The sequence below is a fragment of the Erpetoichthys calabaricus genome, chromosome 13, assembly GCF_900747795.2.
Source record: "Erpetoichthys calabaricus chromosome 13, fErpCal1.3, whole genome shotgun sequence".
In the NCBI taxonomy this organism is placed as follows: domain Eukaryota; kingdom Metazoa; phylum Chordata; class Cladistia; order Polypteriformes; family Polypteridae; genus Erpetoichthys; species Erpetoichthys calabaricus.
In genome coordinates this window covers 136174510-136200954 of record NC_041406.2, presented here as the reverse complement: position 1 = coordinate 136200954, position 26445 = coordinate 136174510, and the positions used below count along the sequence as shown (strand labels likewise).

At 36.3% G+C, this 26445-nt stretch overlaps 1 protein-coding gene across 5 annotated transcripts in view; it reads left to right on the top strand.

The window, feature by feature from the left end:
• mboat1 (membrane bound O-acyltransferase domain containing 1) overlaps positions 1-26445 on the top strand; it is a 182523-nt gene that overhangs the window by 91332 nt on the left and 64746 nt on the right. For all 5 annotated transcript variants that reach the window (XR_007936554.1, XM_051935504.1, XM_028817644.2 and 2 more), the window contains one exon: positions 4175-4358. Coding sequence is in view for 4 of the 5 variants with exons in the window: in XM_051935504.1 (XP_051791464.1) it covers positions 4175-4358 (184 nt within the window). In the remaining variant the exon portion in view is untranslated. The remainder of the gene's footprint in view (positions 1-4174; positions 4359-26445) is intronic.

Below are 26445 nucleotides of genomic sequence, written 5' to 3'. Positions count from 1 at the left end.
TGCGGTCCTCCAATTCACCTATTTTCCAGACCATCTCTAAATTAACTAAGCACTTTTGGCAGGTGAAGCTGTCTGTATTGTTGGTTAGAAAACATGAACTGTACACGCTGCAGGGGACACAAAATATTAACGTGCCCTTGACAGGCAGAGAACACATGCATCTTATGTTACTGAATTCATCTTTATTCCTTTCTGTAGTTACTTCAGGGCTTTCTGCTTTCAGCTGAAATACTAGAAGACAGTAGGGTTTAACCTTTCACAATCCACTGGGCAAACAACTTTGAACTGTTGGTTACTTCTCCTCATCAGATGTTGGCTTTACTAAAGTTGAATTTACTTGACAATTTGATTCGCTTTTGGCTATTCTTTTCTGGTGCTTATAAAAAAAAAAAAAAAATAAAGGAAGATCCAGAATAGAATACAGTGAAGAGTAAGGATTGATAATGATGGCAAATTTTCCTTGGAGAATGATAATTCTGTGCATATCTAGGATATTAAGAATAGAACTAAACTGAAGGTATGAAAAAACAAATTTAAAAAGTTGAATTTTAGGAGTTTCTTAAAATGTTTCACAGTACTCTGGGCCTTCTAGAAAAACTAAATGTACTAAAGAAATACATTACTGTTATAATGCATTGTACTGGAATTCTATATACAATTAAGAGCATTTTAAAATATGTTCTAAAGCACACAGTTAACCAATGTGATGATGATGTCTAGTGAGACATCATCATCACATTGTGCTCAGCTTTTTTTAACTAAGATTCTTGTTACTGAATTTTGTTTTGTCTTTCTAAGGTAGACCTGTTAGGTGTTACATGTTACAGAATCTTGAGATGTTATAAGAAGTTTAACCTTTTCAGTATTTATTAAATACTGAATGTGAAATTAAGATCCAAGTTCATAATAACATATAAGTTATTGCCTTCATTATTTCATAATGCACTGTCAATTTAGTTTTCATCCGTTTCTGTCTGCCTTCTGATAGTCTGTATATAAGTTTGGACACTAATTTTCCCAAGGTATATTTAGTTGAAAGCTTCTTAACAGTTTTTTCAGGAGTAACTCTCACTGTTAGAATTAGCCCTAGATTCAGACTATTTAGAATAATATCAAACCTAGAAACAAAAGCTAAGTCAAAATAGTATATTTTAACAACACACTATGTAAAATGAAGAAATTGTCAGATACACCAATGTCCACGACCAGCTTCATGTAAATGTTTAATCTTTTTGAAACTGCTAGGTCTTGTAGGTGGTCTCCTTTGCAAGTTGGGGGTGTTAACATGCTGACAAAGATCAAAAGAATGTAGCAAGTTAAACTCTTCTTTCTTTGGGGTCTCATTTGTTATTTACATGGAAACTGAAATCACTTAATATTAGGAAGCTGTCATAATTAGTTTTTATTATAGATAATAAGTCTAAGAATTCTTCAAAGAAATTTTTTAGTGGATGTTAAATAGTCAATATGAGAGAGCATAATATTCCCTGAATACGTACAGCAAAGTACTCAAAAGACGAAGAGTACCAAAACTGCTATTTTTACACTTTAAACAGCTCAAGAAAATACTTGCTGAACTATCGCTTTTCTTTCACAAACCAGTGTTTTAGTGTTGATAGGGATTATGAAGCAAAATAAAAGTTTTTTGCTTGTGTTTCTCCTGATCACATCTACTACTGTTAAAATGTGTCTCTAAGTGTTTATAAGTAAACACAACACCACCTCCACCCCAGATGATATGTCATCTGAGCCTCCAATATAGGCTGAAAATCTATCACCAACACTTTTGTCTTGGTAATATTCAGTTCTCTTCCTATAACACATAAAAAGTCCTCCACCACATTTGTTAATTCTCTAATAGATTTTGAAAATTGTAGTTGCACTTAAAATTAGTAATGTAGGGGCTAAAGTGAAAGGGAACTAGGACAATTCTATGTTCCTGACTACTATCTCTGACACACGGTCGGTTTAGCCTCGCAGTCCATCTCTTATTAATTCTAGTCCTTGACACTGGGCAATGTGGGGAAATTTGTCTGCACTCCTTGATGCTACTTCCCATGAAGAAAGAACCAAAAGTGATGTCCTCAGGGGCGGAACCGCAACTTGTGTCCTCATGGCCGAAACTGGAAGTGATGTCGTCGGAACCAGGCAGAGTTTCCCATGTTTGGTCTGTAGAGATAACAGAGAAAGGGTTAGTGTAAGATGCCACCCACCCCCACCCCCACCCCCAGCCTGCCGTGGAATTACCATCTGCTGGTCCTTTTAGCTGCCTGTGTGTCACAGATGTAGTACATCATGCTGAACAACTTTGTGGTGTCCTCTGTCACCTGTTCAGTCTTTCCCTAAGGCTTCAGAAAGTGCCACTGCTGTGGAAAACATCCTGCATTGTTCATGTACCAAAGAAGGCAGACACCTCTTCCCCTAATGACTACAGATTAGTGGCAGTTATGTCTCACATCATGAAGACCTTTGAGAGACTGGTCCTGGACTATATGAGTCCTCTTGTGGTAGACCACCAGGGCCAATTGCAGTTTGCCTATTGGACAAAGATTGGAGTGGAGGATGCAACTATATATCTGCTCCACAAAGCTTATTGTCACCTGGACAAAGCTGACAGCACTGTCAGAATTGTTTTTGGATTTCTCCAGCACCTTTAATACCATCCAGCCATCCATGTTAAGAGGTAAGCTCAAGAGATATTCAGGTGGATGAGCCTATGACTTCTTGGATAATGGAGTATCTTTTCAGGCAGACCACAGTTTGTGAGACTCGAGGACTGTGTTTCTGATATGGATGTGAGCAATATTGAAGCACCACAAGGAACAGTCCTGTCTCCCTTTGTCGTTATACTGTACACCTCAGACTATAATTATAACACCAGGTCATTTCTTTTGCAGAAATTCTCAGATCATTCTGCACTTATGGGGTGTATTGGTAATATGGGATGAGGCAGAGTATGTAGGGGTAGAATGTAAATGGGGAAATGAGGGTACCTAAAACATAGCCTTGTGGGACACCTTGAGAAAGTGGAGTAGTATGAGATTTATGTTTCCCAATTGAAATAAATTGCTGTCTAACGGTAGAATAGGATTTCAACCATGCAAAAGCAATGGCACAAACTTCAAGGTGTGATTGGAAATGGGAGAGTAGATTAGTATGAATGACTGCATTAAATGCAGCACTAAGATCAATAAATAATAAAATCTTAACAAAACCATGATCAACAGAATGGAGAAGATCATTGATTACTCTAAGAAGAGCAGTACTATACTGTGAGAAGGGTGAGAACCTAAGTGGAAAGGCTCAAGAAGGTTGTTATTGAGCATATGTGCCCATAGCTGGGAGGCAAACACCTTCCCTAAAACCTTTGATAAAATTGAAGGTTGGAAATGTGTCTTTAATTACTAAGAACTGAAGAATCAAAAGAAGTTTATTTTTTAAGAACTGAAGTGACAATTGCAGTTTTCAAACAGAGAGGAACTAAACCAGAGGAAAGAGAACTATTAACAATCTGAGAAATAGGTCCTGAAAGAGCTGGAAGTTTTAAGATGCACTCTTGGTGATGGATCAATGAATCATGTGGGGGCATTAAAGTTCATGATCAATTCATGAATATAAGATGGATTAATGAGAGTAAAAAATTTGAAAGTGATGCACAGTGCACAATGACAACATTTGAGATTAGGGGCATGACGGAAGTAAGTGAATGGGATGGGAGTGAATTTAATTTTGAAAGAAATGAAAGAAATCATTGTGCAGTATAATGGATCCAGTCAAAGTAGCTGATCCTGTGTGTAGAAGCTCATTGATGGTTGTGACAAGAGGGCTAGGTTTATTTCTGCCCTCACTGATAATATTAGAAAATAAGCTGATCAAGTGGTATTAGTAGCATTTCTTTTAATAATATCAGTACAATTTATTCTGTTTATAATGACAATATATCTTGCCACATATCATGGACTCTATATACTTTAAACTTTTTCTTGAGTTTTGGTTTATCTGGATAAGTGTTATCCAGATAATCTTAGATTGGATATAAAATGTTTAGTGGTAAATATTTTATGCAAAGCATGTAGTTCCTTTTTAAAGGAAATTAGAGAAGAAATAACACAGTTAAACACATGGTCTGTTGATGCTATATCTAGTTTTTATCTTTGTGTTCTTTGTTTTTCAGGGAGAAGCCTTCACTAATAGAATATTTAAGCTATCATCTTAATTTCCTGAGCATCTTGGCTGGACCATTCAGTAACTACAAAGACTACATTTCTTTTATAGAAGGAAATGACATAAGTATGAAATTATTAGAGATTCAAACAAAACAAAAACAGTATGAAAGGTTGACCATTCCTTCTCCTACGGTATGTCTTTCTATATATTGTATAATACAGAAGCAGTTATTTTCCAAAGTTTTAAAAGAGGTTTTTCTTCATTAGTCATGCTTAAGACATTGGTAGCAATTTTAAAAAGTAGTCAGAATATCATTCAAACAATTCTAGGTAAATTTAAATATCATTGTGAGCAATATGAACAAATGCTGCGGTATCATTTTAGTTATGAGCCATCATGACTGTTATCAATTAAAATACTAAGTTGCACAATGTATATTTTATTGACAAAGATAAAGATATCAAGCAATGAAATGTTTTCATTTGGAAATATAACGTGACCTTCATCTGGACGTGGGACACAAAAACATTTAAAATTATACAAGTAATATACATTATACAATAAGATCTCATACATTGTGGGCACATAGATTTGTTCTGGAATCTCCAAGGTTCTGCAAATAGCCAATTGTGACCCTAGTCTATTCTTTTCTCATTTTTGTTACAGATTTAATTCATTAATTAATGCTCTCATTTAACATATGCCATGTAAATTTCTGTATTTTCAACAGCAGTTGTGGTCACAATCTTCTTGGCCTTATGGATAGCAGTGGACGACAGCATTTGTACAAGCCAGCACAGAGCAGCAATTGGCTTTTTGTCAGTAGTGCATTGACACTCAAAAATGGTAGGATTCTCTGAAGCGAATATCTTTTTTCTGTAAATAAACATTTGATTGTTTGACTTGTATCTGACATGTGATTACAAGAAACTGACAGCACTGAGTGTAAATAAGAAATGTATCTGTAATTTGAAAACAGCCATTCACAGGGCACACTTACAAACATACCTGCCATTACCAATCCTGAGTAAATTTAGAATCTTAGCAATCTAAAATGTAGGAGATAACTGGAAGAAGAATTTCATATAGTTATGGGGTTAGATTCACAAACAAACCCTGGCTTCTGTAGCTGTCATACAACTTCCCTTATGGAGGCATCACTATACAGTACTGCCATAATCTGAAACATAGAAGTATTAAACTCTTACTGTCATTCTAGAATTGATGTAAAATAATAAAATGAAAATGTAGCAATGAAAACCAGGAACTGTGCAGCATGTTAGAAGAGGTTCAATTACCCTTTAGCAAGTTGTCCAGGTCAATTGTACATTTAGTTGATTATACATGTGTTTTCAAGATGTCTACAATGTTAAAAACATATATTTTTAAAGTTCTATGTTACTGTATGCATTTGTGAGCCTAATTTTGTTTGACAAAGTATCAACCTTACTTAACCTTACTAATACTGAAATTAGTCTGTAGTTCACTCCCGTACCTTTTAGAATGAGAAAAACATGTTGGCAGTGAACAGATGACAACTCCAATAGTGTCCAAAGGGTGCAATGGCTAGATAAAAAGTTTTGTCAGACAGCACTGATTTAAGAATTTATTCAGTTACACCATAATGGATCAAAAAGTTTGCAAAGTTCCTTTATGTGCAGATTTATTTTTTCTCACACCATTATTACTTTTCCACTACACTATAATGCAGTGGTTCCCAGACTCGGTCCTGGGGACCCACTGTGGCTACAGGTTTTTGTTCCAACCAACTTCCATTTTTCATCGGACTCTTAACCTCATTAAGTGAATCATTATTTCCCTGTTTCTGTGCTTTGAAGCCAATGTAGAAATTACAAACTAAGTTTGGTAGATTTTTATTAAAATGTAATAAGTAGTTATATGGGGAATATGTCGGGTTTTGTTTTTTAATTGTTAACAGTATTTTCAACCTTTCTCCTTCTGCTTTTCCATGTGTTCTGATTATTTAATTGATTATTTACTAATTAGCAGCTCTGACACTGAAGTCGTTGCAAGCTTTCATCTTCCTGGGTGTCTGCTGGTTGTTAATTGTCAGTATTAGGGTTAAATGAAGGGAGCAAACTACACAGGAAAAGGGAAAAAATAATAGGAAAACAACAAAAGAGAGTTAAGCATTTATAGCTTTAGAAAAAAATAGAAATGTTTCTAAATGTCTTAAATGTGAAAACTATACTTTTGTGTTTTTTCTGAATGCAGAATAAGAGAAGAGTAAAAAAGACCAGCTAATTAAATGAGATCAGTTGTTATCAATTATTATCACCGATTGTGAATCTGGTTAGAACAAAAACCTGCAGCCACAGTGGGTCCCCAGGACCGAGTTTGGGAACCACTGCTATAATGAATTAGGTTAGATTATAAGAAATTTCACAAAAATAAGGAAACCATTTAGTCTGTTATGATTCTTGAAAGTTCCCACACCCATACACACTAGAGGGGGAAATCATTAAACCCACCTACCAACAAGTACAAGCTCAGGCTCTTTATAAAGTAAAACATTTATTTTTCAAAAAATGTCCAGGGACACAAAGAAGCTTAGTTGAGCACAAAAGGCACAAACATTGCCTAAGCAGTAAGTCAATCTGTCCCAGTACAGAGTCCAAGAGGCTAAGTCAAAAACAGAGCAAAGGTTCAAGAATCCTAAAAAAAATCACAAAAGCACAAGAGTAAACACAAGAAAATTCACCACACCATGGACACCTGAGAATGAACTGCAAGGAACTGTGGGTTGCCCCTGCCTGTTATAGGGCTGAGGGCAGTCCCTTCTGATTATTAGCAGGTGACCCCACCTCTTGGGGAACCACCTGGAAAACATAAGGAACATAACACATGCATCAGAAATAAAACAGATAATTAACAAAAATAACATTAACATGAATTAATAACTCAAAGTGAACAAAAAGTACATGAAACAAGGATTCGAACGCCAGTCAGGAGAGAACCCAGACTAAAATACAACACATGGTTCTATGTATCGCATATTTGTTTCATTAGGTATTAGTTTAGTTTTTCCAGTATCTTATTCAGGTACATTCTTAGGGTTGTTCTAAGGGTTACGGATTTTTCCACTTCAGCTATCAGAACCACATTTGGTACTTTGTTCCAAATTCTCATTTGTGTGAAAAAATGGTACCTGAATTCAGTCTTTACAGTGCTTCCCTCTAATTTCCACTGCTATCTTCAAATATATGATTCACTTTTAACTAAATGAGTTCTGTAGGATTCACTTTATTAACGCCTTCATAAATTTAAAGACCTGGATTAGGTCTGTGACCTCTGTCCAAAACTAATTAGATACCCCTTAATCTTTGAAAGATTGTTTGGTTGACTTCTTTGAACAGCATTTTGAGCTATTTGTTGAGGTATGGGGATCAGAACTACAAACAGTATTACAAATGTAGTCTCAATAATGTACTACAAAGTGTTAAAATAATGTCCCTTGAGTAATATTTACCTATTGTTGTAAATAAATGTAATTGCTGAAGAATTATTTTTTCCCGTTGTTTTTAAACAAAGTTTGGATGTCTTTACGACAACAAAGTGATAGTTACACAGAGCGTCAAAGTGACAAAACATTGTAAAATTGTGGCTCCCAGAAAAAACAAATACACAAAATGGAGCAGATTGTGACATCAATATAATAAAGATTAAAAATATAAAGGAAGGTAAACCAAACATAAAAGACTCTATCTGTACAAATCTGATATTTTTAGAATGTGACCTAACATTTTATTTGCCTTTTCAGTTGCTTTCAAGCAAGTAGCATCTGTAAATGTCGATTCTGTTACTTTGATTATGAACAAATTCCTGTCAAAGCTTTTCAGATTTTACTATTTCACATATCAACATTTGAGCCAAAAAATTGAACTGCCAGGAGCATTTCTTTTACTGAAGTACCAAATCACAACTTTATATTATTAATATTTTGTAAATATCTCCATGATTGAATTGTGAGGGAAATCTGCTGTTTGTTTTCATTTTTAGGTCAGTTTAACAAAATAGCTAACATTTAGCCCATGTATGGTAAAAGGCAACAGAAACCTGCAAAAGGTAATTCTACAGTGATCTGAAAAATACTGTATAGTGATAGCTGTGTTTCTCAGCATTGCCCAGGAATTACTTCAAAATATTGCAACAATTATTACTTTACACTCATCTGAGAAAGTTGCATACAGTAGCCCAGATTGAGCAGAATACTATTACTGTACAACATCCTATTCTAACACCTATCTGCTTCAGTTGGATAGCCATTCACCTTAAACCAGTCAGCTTTAAAGTGAAGCTATTACATAGTAAAGATTGACAATAGAAACCTGACAATATTAGATTCAATGAGTCACCCCTGCAACTACTTTGAGATACCATATAGCCTGTATTTTATGTTGGACTATCTTTGAGGTATCCTCTAATTGTCATGAAACTGTAAGCAAGTGTTCACATGAATATTTACACTAACAAGTATATCAAAGGACATGCTACCTGAGGCAGCATTCACAGCATACAAACATGCCACCTGTACATATGATTAATATAGCTATTTAAAGTGACTATGAGTGACTGTATTATCATAGTATTTCCCTCTACTTACCCTTTACCTGTTTTCTCAAGGGTAAATGTTCTTGTCAGGTTCGTTATCGGGTTGGTCTACTGTTGCACTTTAAAATGATAATACACACATACATAGATTCACACACACTCAGACCCTAACCACAACAGTGCCCTACAAATGACTCACACACAGTTGGCTAACTTTTAGCACTTTATAACCACACAAATGCTTTAAGTATAACACAACTTGTCACTCTCTCAGCACATCAATAGACTTATTTATTTATCGGCACGGACAACGTATGATGTTTTAAATAGACCTCAGACCTAAATGTTACTTTTGGTCTCCAAGAAAATATTAAAACATACAAAGACTCAGTATCCTTGACTATAGGCCATTTATCAGCCAAGAATACCTTCTTATCATACTGTCCCCTAACTATTGAGTGGCGCCTCACTCTCAGCCTTAAAACTCCGCAGCACAGAGCTAATGGCAAAATCTCCAGCTAAGCCAGGTGCTCTTAGAAATCTACCTTATTACTTCAATCACTCTAGACATTAAAACAAAGCATAGAATGTTAAAAGCAGCATGGTATTTATTACAAGAATAATAATAATACCACTGGAACAAAGAATAGAAAATAAGTACTGATAGGAAAGTCTGAATATATATATAGTCTTTAGGAAAAGCTTACGAAAAAGTTGAAATGACAAGGATGAATGTCCCAGGGAGGCGTTTGATTTAGCAATGGATGTTCATGATGCCTTTCTGACGACCAATGTCGTCTTTGTCTGTTCCTCTTCTTCTTCTCCTCCTCCCTCCTGCTCCTTCTTCTTCTTCCTCCTCCTGTTCTCTGTTCTTCCTTCTTCTCCAAACCAAGGCATATTTATTATGAAATATCATGCCTTGGTTACACAACACATGAACCTGATTGGCTGGCTGTCAATGTGATTGATGAATTTTGCTCAAACTCTTTCCCAGATAATAAAGTTCTTTGATATTGCCTGTTTCCCTTTCCCAGGCCATAAATCCCACATGTCCATCCATAAAGTAATCAATAGCCTGGGGTGTCAGCAGAGCATCCTTTCCCGGGTTGTAAAATAATTGAGCCCCAGAATGTCTTCCTTTCAATGTAGGAAACAGCTGTTTGAAAGTGAGGTGTGACAAAACCTGCTTTGATCTGTCTTAGTTCATCAGTTGTCTTGTCTCGAACAAAATATAATGGAAACCAAAATGTACAGATTTTATACACCATAACAGTGACCCAACACAGATATCTAACAGAAATATCATAGGTTACTATTACATAGAAAATTTAATAACATGGTGGATATGTTAAATGTTTTGAGGTTAACTTTGTCATTCAAAACCACACACAGAACACCGTGCACAGCAGAACAAAATTTTGTCATCCGGCCAGGTTATATAAAAGTATAAACAACAAAAATAAACAAGTATTACAACTGAAATAAAAAACAAAGAATCACCAAAATACAGTACTTGCATTCTGAACATATAACCTTCAATACAACACAGTCCATTACATAAATTTAACTTAACAAACAATAACAAATATTATTACACTATTGGTTTACTGGATAGTGTGTATATGGTTATAATGCACAGAATATCAAAGTATTCCACAAAAAATATTGAGAGGAAATACTGTAAGAATATTGCACATAGTATAATGAATATATATAATATATATATACTAGGGGGCTCCGCCCCCTGCTCGCTTCGCTCGCCAACCCCTGGTGTTGGGAAATGACAAAGAGCGTGATGTATGAATGAGATATAGCATAGTGTGAAGGTGTAGATGATGCATATAGAAAGCAAACAATAAAGTGTGTGGCACAGTGTAAAGGTTTATTGGAAAATTTCTTTGTACACAACATCAGTAGTAAAGATGGTGTCTTGTCCTTGAATGAGTTTTCCTTGGCATGGAGCATTTATGAACTTAACTTTAATGTCAGATGAACGTCGAACTTGTGAGAAGGCCACATAAAGTTGTAATAAACAATTGTTATAATCTGGATCTGGACATCGCATGTTTTGTACTAACTGTATCTTTTGTAAGCGATGCCAATTGTCTGCGTATTTTAAGGTGGACTGAACAATAGCTGAGCGCATGGCATGTGGAACAATAGCTAAGCACTGTCTAAAATCTCCTCCTAATAAAAGTACCTTTCCTCCAAAGGGAATATTATTATTCATCAACGTTTGTAGAAGTTTATCAATGGCGTTGAGTAAGTGACTGGATGCCATTGTACATTCATCAATAATTAACAGTTTTGCAAGACGGATGTCACATGCATTGCTACTGTTCATGTTCATAGTGGATAGCGATTTGTAGGATCTAATGCAGTTCATAAAGTTTTTACTTTCAGGTACATCGTTAGTTAGAAGCTTCTGTAGATATTCAGGATATGAATGTAAAGGAGGCAGTCTAATTTGACCCTTTTGACAACAAATTCATTACTTGTATTGCCAGTTGTTCGTTCAGGGAAGTTAAGTGAATGACAATGATTGCAAATGACATTCATTAATCCCAATGAATTTTCCTGAATTGTGGACTCATTATTGAACGCGTTGTCAGCTAACTGGCGTAAGCGTTTAGCAGGTGTCTGTCGTTGATGTCCGTGACGTGTATCTTTTGCTTGTGCCGTTTGAGAGGCGCGTCGTTGTATGTCCAGTATTTGGGATGTGTTGTTTTGGAGCTGTAATCGATTTGCCTGTGCTGTGTGAGAAGCCCGTTGTAGTTTACGGCGTGCATTGTTTGTATTGAGCCTTGCCCGTTTTTGTATGTCGGTCAGTTGAGCTTTCTGTTTTTGGAGCCTTGCCTGCTTGTTTTCCGGCATTTCAGATGCGTGTTGTAGACGTCTGCGTTTATTTATTTTGTCCCTTCGCTGCCGTTTCTGTATGTCTGAGACGGGAGGTGTTTCGTTTTGAACCCGTGCCTGTTTCGATGCAGCACTTTGAGACGCGCGCTGCATGCGTCCACGTTCAGTGTGTCTGTCCATTTGGGTTTGTTTCTGTAACTGTGTTAGTTGAGCTTTGCGTTTTTGGAGCCGAGACAATTTTTCTTCCGGAGTTTCAGAAGCGCGTTGTAGGCGCCGACGTGTATTGTTTTTTTTCATGCGGGTTCGTGTGTTTGGTCCCGTTACCCGAGCCGTATCGTTTTGTACCCGTGATCGTGAATTCATGACTTGTTTGTTCTTCAGCGTTAGAAATATGGATATGTAATAAGGAGGATCGCACTCACTGTTAATATGGAGCCTTTTCTGCGGTTGAACGGTTAATAGTGCCTCATTGTAATGAGATCAACCTATGCTGCATAGTGTGAATGTGTTGAGATGACGTATGTTTAATACGGACGATTCGTTCAGAAATGGGGCTTTGTGTGTCATTTCTTATTTATGTTAGTGTGGTCGTGGGTCTGAATCGTCCTTTTTGTGTACGTTTCGTGTGCTATGTCCGTAGTCTGTCCCGTTTCGTGTCCAATGGGCTTTGTGTGGCGCTCGCGTCTTCTTTTTTTTTTTGTGTGCTAGGGGCTTGTTGCCTGAGTTTTTATTTCTGTTAGTGGAGGGGGTGTTTGTGTGTCGTGGGTCTGAATCGTCTTTTTTGTGTGCGAACCGTTTCGTGTGCTATGTGGCGCTTGCGTGTGACTCCTTTGTTTTTGGTGTTCTAGAGGCGCGTTGCCTCATTTCTTATTTCAGTTACTGGAGGAGGGCTTTATGTGTCGTGGGTCTCAATCCTCTTCTTTGTGTGTGTCCCGTTTCGTGTGCAATGGGCTTCGTGCGGCGCTGTGTGCGGCGCCGGCGTCTGACTCCTTTTTTCTGTGTGCTATGGGCGCGGCGCCTCATTTCTTATTTTACGTTGCATTCCATCCGGTTTCCGTTGCTTGGAGGGGGGGGATTTGTGGGGCGCTTGCGCAGTACGTCTTTTGCGTCCACGGCCCATGTCCGGATGTCCCTGCGTCCATCCGGTTTACCATTCTCGTTTAGTAATATGGAGGATATATATATATATATATATATATTCATTATACTATTAGTAGACTAACACTGTATTAACCGACTGATCATTGTTTAAGAGTCTGATGAATTGTGGGACAAAAAATTTATGAAATGTGGCAGTTCTGTCCCATACACTTTGGTACAGCTTGTCAGATGGAAAAAGGAAAAACAGTCCATTGTGTTCATTTTTGATATACTTTTTTAATCCCTCTGGGGAAATTGTATTTTCACATGACCTTTGGGGTCTGAGCGCCGGCTCAACCACTGTACAGCACCCCTACAGCAATTTTCAGGTTAAGGGCTTATGTTGAGGGTCCAGTGGAGATAGAATCGCTTCTGACAGAAGCAGCATTTGAACCGACAACTTTCCAGATACCAGTGTGGATCATTAGCCACAGAACCACAACTCTGCCTTTTTTATTATTTTGATAGACACCTTTGTATGAAATCTTCAGTTCTTTGGCAATATGTGACATGGAATACCTTCATTCTGCAAAAAAAAAAAAAAAAAAATAGACCAACATGTTTCAAACAAGCTGTTTCATTTTAGCCATTTTTGTACCCAGAACTGAACTTTAGGAATGACGGTTATGTCTGTTAAATGTCTGTTAAATAAACAATGTGATTATTAATTTTTATAACCATCCTATGTCAATATATGGGCTGATTTGATAATTTTCAAAATTGGATGAGGTAGTTGAAGCCAACCTTCTCATTTTAAAGTACTGGAAACCTTAAGTCAAAGAATGTAATGTGCCATAAACTGTAACAAAGCATGTTAATTTGGTTTAGGGACTATATAATAGTTGTTCTTGAAAGGCAGAAGTTTATCATCAATTATTGTATTTGTTTATTTCTGTCATAGAGAAGTACAATAATAATGTGAACTATGCAGCTTACAATATGAATGTATGGATACTATATTAATGATAGATTCCATGGTACTGTGTGTGCCAGATAGGGGGCGCTGTCGTCCCCTTGAACCCTCAGACAATACGCCAGACACCAGATAAAAGTCCAAGAATGTAATTTAATAATTCCAATAATGTGCACAAAGCACCCTCCACTCCACAATACTCCAATAATCATACAATTCAATAAATCAATACACTAATCCTCCACTCCCAGCAGCTCAGTCACCCTTCCTCCCAACTCGGCTCACTGCTGGGATCTCCCACAGTCCTTTTAAAGTCTTTAACCCGGAAATGTTTCTGTCCCTCAGTCCATGTAACTTTATAACACTGCCGGGTCAGGTGAAAACTTCTTCTTTTCTTCAACCCGGAAGTACATAATTTCATCTGTCCCCGTGACTGGGAAGTACTTCCGGGTTATATGGAAAATATAAGTCCCTGAGCCTCCCTGCAGTGTCCCCTGGCGGCCCCCATGGTCTCCAGCAGGGTTGTGATGTAAAACTCCACTGTCCATGATGCCCTGCTGGAACTCGGGGCACCTCCATGTTGCAAGAAGGGTTCCACCTGGTGGCGTGGGGGTATTGGCCGGATGAACTGCCGGCTATATACCACATGTGCAATTTAAAACGTCTAAATAAATAACCCTATCATGCTATTCTGAATAATACATATAGATACCTATGGTACATATTTAAATGTTTTTTTCCAGTCTGTGAAGCTTTAGGTTTATCATCTTTCTTTATCAGGAATGGAGTAATAATGGATGTTACAGTATTCTGTTTTCTCTTTGTTTAAGAAAATACATTTATTTAGATTACAAGTATGAGTTTCACATCTCTACCAGAAGAAAAAATCATGCAAAGCAAAAGCACAGTTTGTAACACATTATATTTTATAAGAAGTAACTACAGTAATGTAACTAAGTTAATTTTAAAATTAATGTTTCCCAACACTGGTCCCTTGCGAACATATGTTTTCTGTATCTGGATGTCATTCCTTGAACAACTAGTGTATATGAACTGGTATGCTTAAGCACCTGGCTAAATAAATAGTCAGGAAATCTAGTGTCTTATTTTTCATCTTCTTGTCACTTTAAATGCAGAATTATTGACAGAGCCAATTAAAGTACTATAGTAACTTGCATTGTGGTGTGGCTCATAATAAAAATATGTAAAAACTTCCAAAAAAAATATTTACTTTGAGCTGTGTGTTTTACTGTGTTTCTCTGTTTTACTCAATTGTTTCTGTTACTCAAATCTGTTCAATAAGCTAACTAAAACAATTTAATATGCATAGGCAAGTGACTATTAAAACTGTTTTGTATTAAAATGAATCACAGTTATTTCTGCTTTACAGAAACATTAATAAGCTTGAAGGAAATATGATAAACTGCGATTGTTACACCATATTAATCAAAATTTATAATTCTATATATGTAAAATTCTTTTTACACAAAAGCTACTACACCTATTTCTACAAAACTTTGCAGTTATTTCAGGTAATCTAAAGTAGAATATAGGCTACTAAAATTTTAGATGTTCTACATATAAATATCTAGAAAAGAATAACAACTGAACCAACTCCACTAAAAGGTGCCATTTTAACTTACCTTTGTGTCTGTTAACATCAATTTCTCCAAAACATAACATAATATGAATGTGATTTTTACTTCAAAAAATTACAAAGGATTGTGTAACAAAACAAGGCCAATTTCAGTTATTTATGTTGACCATAATAATTATTGTAAATTATTGAGAATTTCTTACATTTTTAAACATGTTGAAAAAGATTGAGATTTTTAGTTTTGCTGTTCAATAACTTTTTAACAGTGGATCATATCAAAAATCTGTTCACTCTTTTCTGAATGCTCATTTTTTTGATGAGCAAGAAAGATCATAATCAATTTTTTTTCTCAAGCAAATAATAAGAGACCCATTTGTGATGAGATCTGTGCTTGGGCTGGAGTAACAAAAGTCTTTTGAAACAGCAGAAATGAGATGGAATGAAAACTTCATGGGAATCCACCAGGAGGAAGGCTGTGAATGTTGTTTCAACCCTCATTTGTGTCTCAGCAATCCAGTTGTACATGTTCCTCTACTTTCAACTCAGTGACAGGCCCACATGTACTGTAATTGCTTCACACACTTATCTTACTATTTCAGAAACTACCTGTCTTGACAACACAAAGGTGTTTGCCATCTTGCGTAATCTCCCCTCGTCTGCTAAATAGTAGAGTGCAACTTTTTTGACAACACTGACAGGTGATCTCATTACAGTTGTCTTTCCTTTGATGTGTGGGTGAACCAGCTCACTGAAAGACAACAACAATGTCCTTGACAAACGAAAATGTTCTTGGCATTCTTCAGCAACACCCACTTTGTTCTCAAAGTTGTCCCACCCTCCCTTCACGCTTAGAGGTCTAACCAGGACACAGCCAAAACAGGCAATGTTGGTGGCTGGGTCTGTGTCGTCAGAGTGTTCAATGCAGCAGTGACCTCCATAGTGCATTCTGACACATTTGTTGTTCAATATAATGATTAAGTAATTGTATGTTTAAATGTAAACATTTAAAAAGTCCTGTTAACAAAGATTAACATCAGCACTACTTTAGCTACTCCCACCATTGCATAAAATTTCCTCATGTAAACATAAAAAGACACCGGTACACACTCTGACGTTGCAAGCCAAAAACTCTGTTTTGCTTATCTAAACATAAACAAGAAAGACGGAGTTTCTAAACATCTTTACCCTGGCAGGATTTTTTCAAAAGATCTGTTTTCAAGAACTTCAAACTCAGTTTTTACGTGTGGACAAAAGGCTGAAACACATGCAAATAGCTATGTTTTAAAAAATATCAGGGTACATGTGGACTAGGCCTAAATCTTCACTTAATTTCACAGTAAAATTTTGTAAGAGGTTTTTAAACTAAATGTGCTAGATACTAAACAATAAAAAATATGTGTCATTCTGTGGCAATTAGGAGGTCTTAAGTGTCAGATCTGCTTCTTTTTTATTTTACGCATTTTATATACATTTTATCACTCTTCTTAATGAAGATGGGTGTAATAGCATAACAGCATTTAGTGGGAGAAAACCCCTCCAGATATGGGGAAAACCTCCACACTGCCTATGACTGGAATACAAACCCACCATACCACATCCATGAGACAGTCGTGCTAACCTTTGCATCCCTGTGTCATCCTGTTTATACTCATTTGTAATATACTGTAGTTACAAACCAAGCAGCAGCAGTTACAAACTACTTTTTGTAACTTTATGCAGAAATATGTCAAACTGACATTTGCGCTGTAATGTTTTGATCGCAGTAATAACTATGTATTGAACCAAACTATTTTGTTAGAATTTGTGGAGACATTTTGTAGTCACTTAAATACAGATATAAACTTTTTGTTTACAAATGCAATCTGAGTGTTTAAGACTCACATTTCCAATACACTAGAGCAGTGGTCCCCAACCCTTTTGACAGCAAGGACCACTTTACTAGAAGCAAATTTTTCCAGGGACCCGAGGTGAGGGGGACGGGGGGTTGAGGATTCGGGCCGGGTTCATAGGGCAGTTTTCATACACAATTTACATTACATTTCTATTATTATTAAATTATAATATCATAATAGAAATTATTCAACTTACCATAATGCAGAATCAGTGGGAGCCCTGAACTTGTGTTCCTGCAACCAGATAATCCCATATGGGGACGATGGAGACAGTGACACATGAAGTGTGTTGCTTATGTTCAGTCTTCTCCGTAATCTCGTTTTGGTTGCTGTCACTGCAGAAAACACTACCTTACAAAGATAGGATGTTGGAAACGGAAGCAGACTTTTCAGTGCTTTTGTGGCAACCTCAGGATAGTCCGCCTTGACTTTAATCCAAAACGTATGGAGATTTGAAGTTGTCTCAAACATACTTTTAAGGTCACCATCATTTGCAACCTCAAGCAGTTGATCCTCTTTAAGCACAGACAAAGTTGATTCACCTGGCTTATTCACAAATGGGTCACAGATCCATTCCTTCCCATTTTGGGGGTCTTTTGTGGTTGGAAATAATGCTCAAACTCTATTGAAAGCTGAGATAGGTGATCATACACCAGCTGGGAGAAAGGAGGCCCTGGCTTGGTATCTTTAACAACCTCTGATAACGTTTGAAACATATCAAAAATCCCAATGTTCACTTGTTGGCCCCATAAATCAAGTTTGGCTTTGAATGTAGCCATTTTATCTGCCAACTTGAACAACGGGTATCTTCTGCCTCTGCCCCACGTGCTGCTGCTCCACCGTTGCCTCAGATTTTCCTCCTCAGGCTCCTCTAGCACTCCTCCAGCCTGGCTGGATACTCAGTCTGCAGAGTGGGTAAAGGTGGGGTGCCCTAGTGCCTGAATGCCAGTTCATATTGTGAGGTTTCTGAACTCATTTGGGATCCCCCCCACCCAACGGGAACATCACGCTGAAGTGCGTCCCGAAGCGTGATTGCTTCACAGTAGAGCTGTGAGCCTGCTGTTGCCCCGGCAACAGATAAACAGTCTTAAACAGACGTGGTGATCGCACTTCGGGATGCTCTTACGACGTGTTGTCCCGTTGACGGAGGTCCCAAGAGAGTTTAGATACCTCACATTTTCTTGAATGAGTGCCGCATTAATAGGAATGTTTCTTGAACAAGCATCACTGAACCACATAAAAACTGTCTTCAAATGCAGCAGTTTGCATACGTTTGCAACCCGAGATTTTTCTTCTTTTTTTGCATATAACAAAGACATATGCATTGCATTTGTCATTCCAACAGATTGCACATCACAAACATTAACACTGTTATCGTGTTTTCGTGTCTGCCGTTTCTATAGGAGGTTGACAATGAGTTAAATTCCAATGGATGTTTTTCAAATGTTGACAAGCAATAAGCAAAAGGTATCACTGAAAACCACAGACAACAAAAACAGCAAAAAAAACAAAAAACAGTACGAGGAAATTTTTTTTACAATGTTTCTGTTTGGGGATTGTTGTGCAAATGTGCACAACTGAGCTGCGACCACAGATCTAACTGCTCTGTAGATGATTCATTCAAGCATTTCAAGGTCACTTCATTGTAATGAAAGTATCTGCTGAATGTACTTCGTAGTAACGAGATTTCTATAGACGTGTGTCATATGGGGAAACTGTCGGGACCATAAAAATATTTTGTTGTAATACTCTCTCACCTCGGTCTCCCTCATCTCTCTGCGCCACTGCAAAGCCCTGCCTGCCAAGCGTTCTGAAAAATCTGAGTGAGTCTCCGTTGCCTGCATGTCTCTCGCAGCCTGGCTGTCACTAGAGTTCTTGTCAAAAACCCCAGCTACAGTAGATACAGAAAATTTCATGTAGAAACTTTATAAAATAAAAGATTTATTATCACAAAAATCCTCTGTAAGTACATGAGGTTTCATAGAGCATACAAGGCAAAAAAGTAGTTGCCAACAAGGGCAATCCAAGGCAAACCAGTCCCAACACACAATCCAATGGCGAATAGTCAAAAATATAATGGATCAAAATAGCAAAAGCAAAGAAAAAATATAAGTAACACTCACCAAATCCCTAGTACATTAAAAATGAAAAAACAGAAACCGCGGAAGATCCTCTGGATTTATAGGGTGGACGGTATTTTTTCTGCCACCCACAAAATACATGGAACATAGCACAGGCATAGAAAACAAAGAAGACAATAAACAAAAATAACATTAACATACCTCATTGACTCAAAATTGAATAAAAAGGACATTATTAACAAGACTTTGAACCCTGATAGAAGATGTAGCTTTGGTTATTTTAATTCTAATGAGTATCTCAAACAGTTTCTACTCTTTTATTCATTATTAAATTGTTTACCTTGAAATAAAAATTAATGCAAGGTGATTGTGTGTATTAAACTATAGCACTGCAATATATTTGTTAGGAAAATAACTTATGTTTACTACTCTTTAATGAAAGCACACCTGCTTGGCAAAGAAAATGTACTCAAAACCCATTCTGCATGCCAATTTATCAGGAATCTCATGATCCAGCTTTCAATTTAAATACAGTAGTAATGTGAAAGATATTTTAAGGCAAAACTGTTCCAGCAGTTCAAAAAAAAAATCCCTTTTAGTCTCTGTCAAAATACTCCCCTTGAGATGCAATACACTTGACCCAGAGTTTCTTACATTCCTGGAAATATTCATTATACTCATTTTTTATCACTGTATCTAGAGCCTCCTGCAATTTTTTCCTGGATTTTTAACATGGTGGCAAATCCAGAGAGCAGCGACAGTACAGGCAACACAAGCAATTGCCTATAACCTCAAACTGGGATGTGGCCCCTGAGGGCATTTGTTCACGTAGATATTAGATATTCATTGCAAAGACAAATCTATAAGAATTCCACTGGAAGCATAGCATCAAAACACTATAAAGACATGGTCAGAAACCTTACTAAAAGGGGCTCCAATCCCTGTTGTGAGAGTGTCAGTGCTTATGGTGAACATTACTTACTGTATTTAATAACATTAAATGTAGTCAGAGCTGATTTCATAAATCATGAAGAGCATTTACATGTCTGGAAGCTAAAACCAGATTGATTCGGTTTGTTTAGACAATTCAGACATTTCTGATTCAGCTTCAGTTTCTCTAGACCCCAGTGTAGTCATTGAGCGACCAGAACCAGCAGCACCAATTCATTCACAAGACGAGCGTGTAATAGTGAGTAGAATGTCCTTTAGCAGTCCTGACTCTTCCTATTGCTATTGGCTCTGATGAGATAAGTTTCCATTTTTAAAGCTTTGTAAATTTTACTTGAGGTCTACAATGCACCAGAAGAAGCTTTCAGCCCGAGTTCAGATTTTAATAGTGCATAGTGTTTAAAGGTCTTTGCACCTGGAGGACATAGAGGCTGCATTTGTTGTAGCCAAAGTTCGCAATCAGTTACAGTTATACTTTTACAAGCCATTTTTTGTCTTTTAAATTTCTAATGTGTGCACATTTTATTTATTATTCATTCAATATTTAAATGTGTGATTTGCATTTTAATATTTATTACCATGTGCAACTTGTATTTATTTGCATTTTATTTATCCATCCATCCATCCATTGTCCAACCCGCTGAATCCGAACACAGGGTCACGGGGGTCTGCTGGAGCCAATCCCAGCCAACACAGGGCACAAGGCAGGAACCAATCCCGGACAGGGTGCCAACCCACCGCAGGACACACACAAACACACCCACACACCAAGCACACACTAGGGCCAATTTAGAATCGCCAATCCACCTAACCTGCATGTCGTCTTTGGACTGTGGGAGGAAACCGGAGCACCCGGAGGAAACCCACGCAGACACGGGGAGAACACGCAAACTCCACGCAGAGAGGACCCGGGAAGCGAACCCAGGTCCCCAGATCACCCAACTGCGAGGCAGCAGCGCTACCCACTGCGCCACCCACATTTTATTTATTTTTTCACTAATTTAGATTTTTAAAATGTTCTCTATTCTATTATTTTTTTTCTGTTTTCTATACATATGTTGTATTTCTTGCAGTGTTTTATTGATAAAGTTTTTCACAAAATTAAAAATTAAAATGTTACACTAAAATAATGGTAATGGAGAAGGTATCATAAACTTTTTTGTCTAAATCCCAAACCCCAAGTCAAGAGTCACTACAATCACCTATGAGCAAATAATCTTGTCTTCAGTCTGAATTTTAATTCAGTAGCAAAGGTCTCAGGCTATTGATACCTCCTTAATTTGTGAAAAACTATAATTCAGCTAACAAAATATACATTGGACACATGTATTGTATAAAGCTGTCTAAAATGTACCCGGTACAAGATCTTAATGTGAACATTGCCAACAGATATCTTTCAGATTGGCTCAGATCTATCTATCTATCTATCTATCTATCTATCTATCTATCTATCTATCTATCTATCTATCTATCTATCTATCTATCTATCTATCTATCTATCTATCTATCTATCTATCTATCTATCTATCTATCTATCTAATATCACTCCCACCATCTTAACAGCACCAAATAGGCTTATTATGTAAGTAAAAGTCTTTGTGGTATCCATTACTACAATGCTTAAATAAAGACTCAACCTGCTTTAGTCCACCTCTCAGAACTCATTGGAAAAGTGATGTGTTAAATTGGAAAAATTGAAATTCTTTCTCTGAGGAATGGCTTAAGAATGTTTTAGGCTTTGGCAAGGATTCATTAATGTTTTTGTATAACGTGTGATGATGATGCTGCCTGGTCGTTGCATGACTTTTACTACAGTTTTATTACAGATAATAAATTACAAAGGATCTTTTTGTCATATAGCTTTCTGGTCATGGTAGGTGAAATTGTGTGTATGTATGTTTTTTTTAAGTTTGTCCTTTTTTTACACAGTGGCTGTACCACATTACTTATGTCAATACATCTTGGAACTGTGTGCTACTTTAGATGTTTTGTGCAATTAAATAAAAAAGACACCTAATAAAACAAAAATTTTAAGTGGTGCCAGAAATTAGTTCATATAAATTCAGCAGTCAGAGTAGTTCCTTGAGGCCAAATCTCCGAACAAATCACTTTAAACAGTACCTTGTAACAAGTTTCATGTAATGGTGAGATACAATTAAAAGCCTGTTCATGCACATCACATGTAAATGTAACTTAATTGTTAAGAAAGAAAAGCTTTATGTTGCTTTTAATAAACATTTGTAATGCAAAAAGCTATACTAAACTGTGTGATTTTAAAAAAAAACTGTAAACATTAATGGTTTCATCTTAATTACAATGGTTTTTCTTGCCTTATTGTGCATTTGACTGTTTTTTAAGGTTTGCACACATAAAGATTATTTTCTCTTTCTCAACAGGGTCTGTTGCTTACTGGGCGATGCTTCGCACTACTCCATGGCCAATTGAGAAGATTGTGATCACAGCTGTACTGTACATATGAAGAGTAACACAGTAAATCAATTTGTATATTTTAAAAAGGCAGCTTATGTCATCTATAGTAATTTGTAAAATTAGTATTGTATTTAGTGACTGCATCTTCATTGCAGTACTTAGTAATGATAAAAATCTAAAATAAAAACACATGAAAGCTCTTTTCTTAAGTGAAGTTTAAAAATTTTTAATTTTTCTTTACAACAACTTAAGGTTATTCTTTGTGACAAATGGAAGTGGAAAAATGGCAAGATTCAAGTTCAGAATTAATTTACCATTCTTATTTTTAGTTTTTATTATATTTTATTATAGTTTTTGTCAAGTGCATTATTAAGAGCCAGATTGCAAAACTTTGATTTGAAGTATTCGTCTATAAACAAATAAGATTTTCACTGGCTGAAAATAATTGTGTGAAAATTGCAATTTACAAGCAAAAAGACTCTTGATTGGCAAATCTATAGTTTCTAACAACATACATCCATCCATTTTCCAACCCACTGAATCCAAACACAGGGTCACGGGGGTCTTCTGGAGCCAATCCCAGCCAACACAGGGCACAAGGCAGGAACCAATCCCGGGCAGGGTGCCAACCCACCGCAGAACAACATACATACTTTCTTTATATTCATTATTACACTCATATTTTTAAATTATTATCGTTCCTGATAAATACTGTCAGTTATCAAGTTACATTTTTGAGGAAACAAAGATGCAGATAAAAAGACAATTTAGTTATTTAATTGAATATGTAATCCAAGGACTGGTTAAGCAAAGAGACAAAAATCAGAATAAAGATAAGCAAAGGCAGTCAAAACACTAAATTCTGGAGGCTTTGTTGCAGGCAGTGAGTGCTTCGTTAGAGAAGAGAGGTCTTGTCAGCATCTTTCTTATATTTCCCTTTCCTGACCCTTAGCTATTTGACTTCCACATGACTAAAATTGCCATTCAACAAATAAATGAAGGGTTAGAAAAAAAACTGCACATGTGAAGAGATGCTGGAGGAGACAACCAAGTTCAATCCTGAAAATTTTGAGTGATCTGCTGTATAAAGCCTACACATGTACAGATAGGCCAGGGCAATGTCCAAGCACCAAAAGGAAGGTCTAAAGATGCAGGGGTCAGCGTAGTCCAGAGATTAAGCAAATAATATACATGAATATCTATTGAAATGTGTACATTCATAATTAAATTCTTAAGGCTGCTAATATTGATAATATATACTTATACAAACATAGAGGGTAGCCACACAACATGCACAGTAAAAACCATGTACTGTCATATTTCATGCATGAGCTTCTGCATTATGTGTTTGGCTAGATAAAATAACCAATGTGTTGCACTTGTGATGTATCAGTTCTTAGTGGTACAATTGCTTAATTTAATCTTATTACTGTGTGCATTTAAATGTACGAAAGTGTGGTAATTTTGGAAAAGTTTTGACTTGCTTGTTCTGATTATATTAAGTTTATGTAGTTTTTAAAAAGTTATGTTTTAAATTTGCCTCTGCATTCTTGCCCATATAAACTACTTAATAGGGAAATAATATGAAATTGATGATCTAAGTAAATTAATAACTATAAGAATCTAAATTATGTCACATAAAATATTAATATAATCTAATTTAGATATGCATGAACTTGACTTTTTCACTTATTGATTTTCCATTAAGGGTTTAGAAAGAAAGAGGTGTAACAGCATAGAGGCAATTTGGAGAGGACTTGTATTTGGGAGGCTTTGGTGTCATCACAGCATAGGCAAGAACTTTTGCTTAACCAATAAGTTTTTACATACCTTGCTTTTTTATTCTTCTCTTTCTGTCTGGATTTCTCTTGAAATAATCAGTCACTGTATAGCCCATCAACCTAGTTTACATTTGGCATTACCAGGTGATCCAATTACAGTTTTGCAGCAGTTCACCACATTAAAAACCAGGAGTGAATGCATTGGCTGACAATCAAATGACTCCAGACACATTTGGAGTTGCCAGCAATTAATGGCACTTTTTTCTGTTTTTTATTTTTTGCATAGTTTGTGCGAAACAATATCAAGTGCACATGAAAAAGCTTGCTCTACCTTTTATTTCTAAACAATGCCATTATTTTCCTGCATCCTTAGTTTAAAAGTATATTGTCAGTTATTTTCATCTTATAGTTGTACGCTTTCTTGGAAAGCTAATGGTAAACTTTGTAAAAGGAGTCTAAAATGACAGTTTACAGTATACATTCAGTTTTGTCTTTACCAATTTAAAGCGACCATTGTGTTGTCATCAACAATTAAATACAAATGTTTTACCGTGTATAGTCACGTATAAGTCAGGCCTTAAAACCCAAAAAATCGATCATAAAATCAGACCCTGACTTATACGCCCGTTTAAAAATGCGACACTTAATTTTTAATTTTTTTTTTTAACATCTTCTTGCCTCCTCTAATCTCGCATCAGTTTCTCAGAAGGATCAAATTTTGTTGCAGCAACGCAGTTACCAATTTCTTTCGCTACTTCAATGATGTTTAATTTTAAAGCAGCTTTACTGTATATTTTCTTCTGATTGAACGATAAAGGTGTATGAGAGTGTGAGATACAAATAACACAAATCAGTGCAGACTTTGCTTCGGAATAGTTTGGGTATTACCGTGTGGTCACATAGGAACAATAGAGAGAGAGAAGTTAGGAGCTCACAAAGGCAGTGTGCTCCGTGGTTACTCTCTCAGGTGGGCATTAGTATATCATAATCCCTTGGACCAATAGCGTGAGTTTTCCGCATTCAACTTATATGACCGACATTATAAAATACCAGAAATTATACTGTAAAATCAAGTTCCAACTTATCCGCTGGAGAACTTATCCGTGAGTATACAGTAATAAAAATTACATTTAAAAACCACTTCATCCAATTCAAGGTATCCATGCAGCACTGTCTCCTGTTTACTGACTGATTAACTGTATAGACAAAACAGTTCAAAATATCAATTCATCATCTAATGTACCACTTTACAATGAAGCGTGAGCTCATTAACCGCACTGAGGCAATGCTTTGGAGTTCAGCTTCCCTTGGATATTGCATGTATATTTGAATATAGGCAAATAAAATTCATCTGTATCCATTTAAAAAGCATATCCCGTAAGCAATGAACACACACAAATGGATCAGTATGGAATCAACCAATGAGTTTAGCCAACATATCTTTAAGGATGTGAGGAGAAAGTTGGTGTACCAGAAAAAAAATCCCCACTCACACAGGGATGACATGCAAACGACGTGCAAACTCCATACATTCAACAACTTCTAATTGGGATTCACACCCAGGCTGACTGCGCTACTATGCCATTTATTATTATTATTGTAGTAGTAGTAGTGGTAGTAGTATTTATTTATGGCCCTCTGAAAAAATTTAGAACATAATGAGAATTTATTCACAATTTATTATTTTAAAATATATTTATTTTCTGTAAAGAAAAGCAATCACTTTTAAAAATTCAATAAAACACCAAAATGTACACAATCTTCTTATACTTTGTATTTTAGTAGAAAATAGCTAATTTTGAAAAATAAAATAGGCAGTAAGCAATCATGTTTGGTGTAAAACCCTTACAATTACATATACAGTGGTGTGAAAAACTATTTGCCCCCTTCCTGATTTCTTATTCTTTTGCATGTTTGTCACACAAAATGTTTCTGATCATCAAACACATTTAACCATTAGTCAAATATAACACAAGTAAACACAAAATGCAGTTTTTAAATGATGGTGTTTATTATTTAGGGAGAAAAAAAATCCAAACCTACATGGCCCTGTGTGAAAAAGTAATTG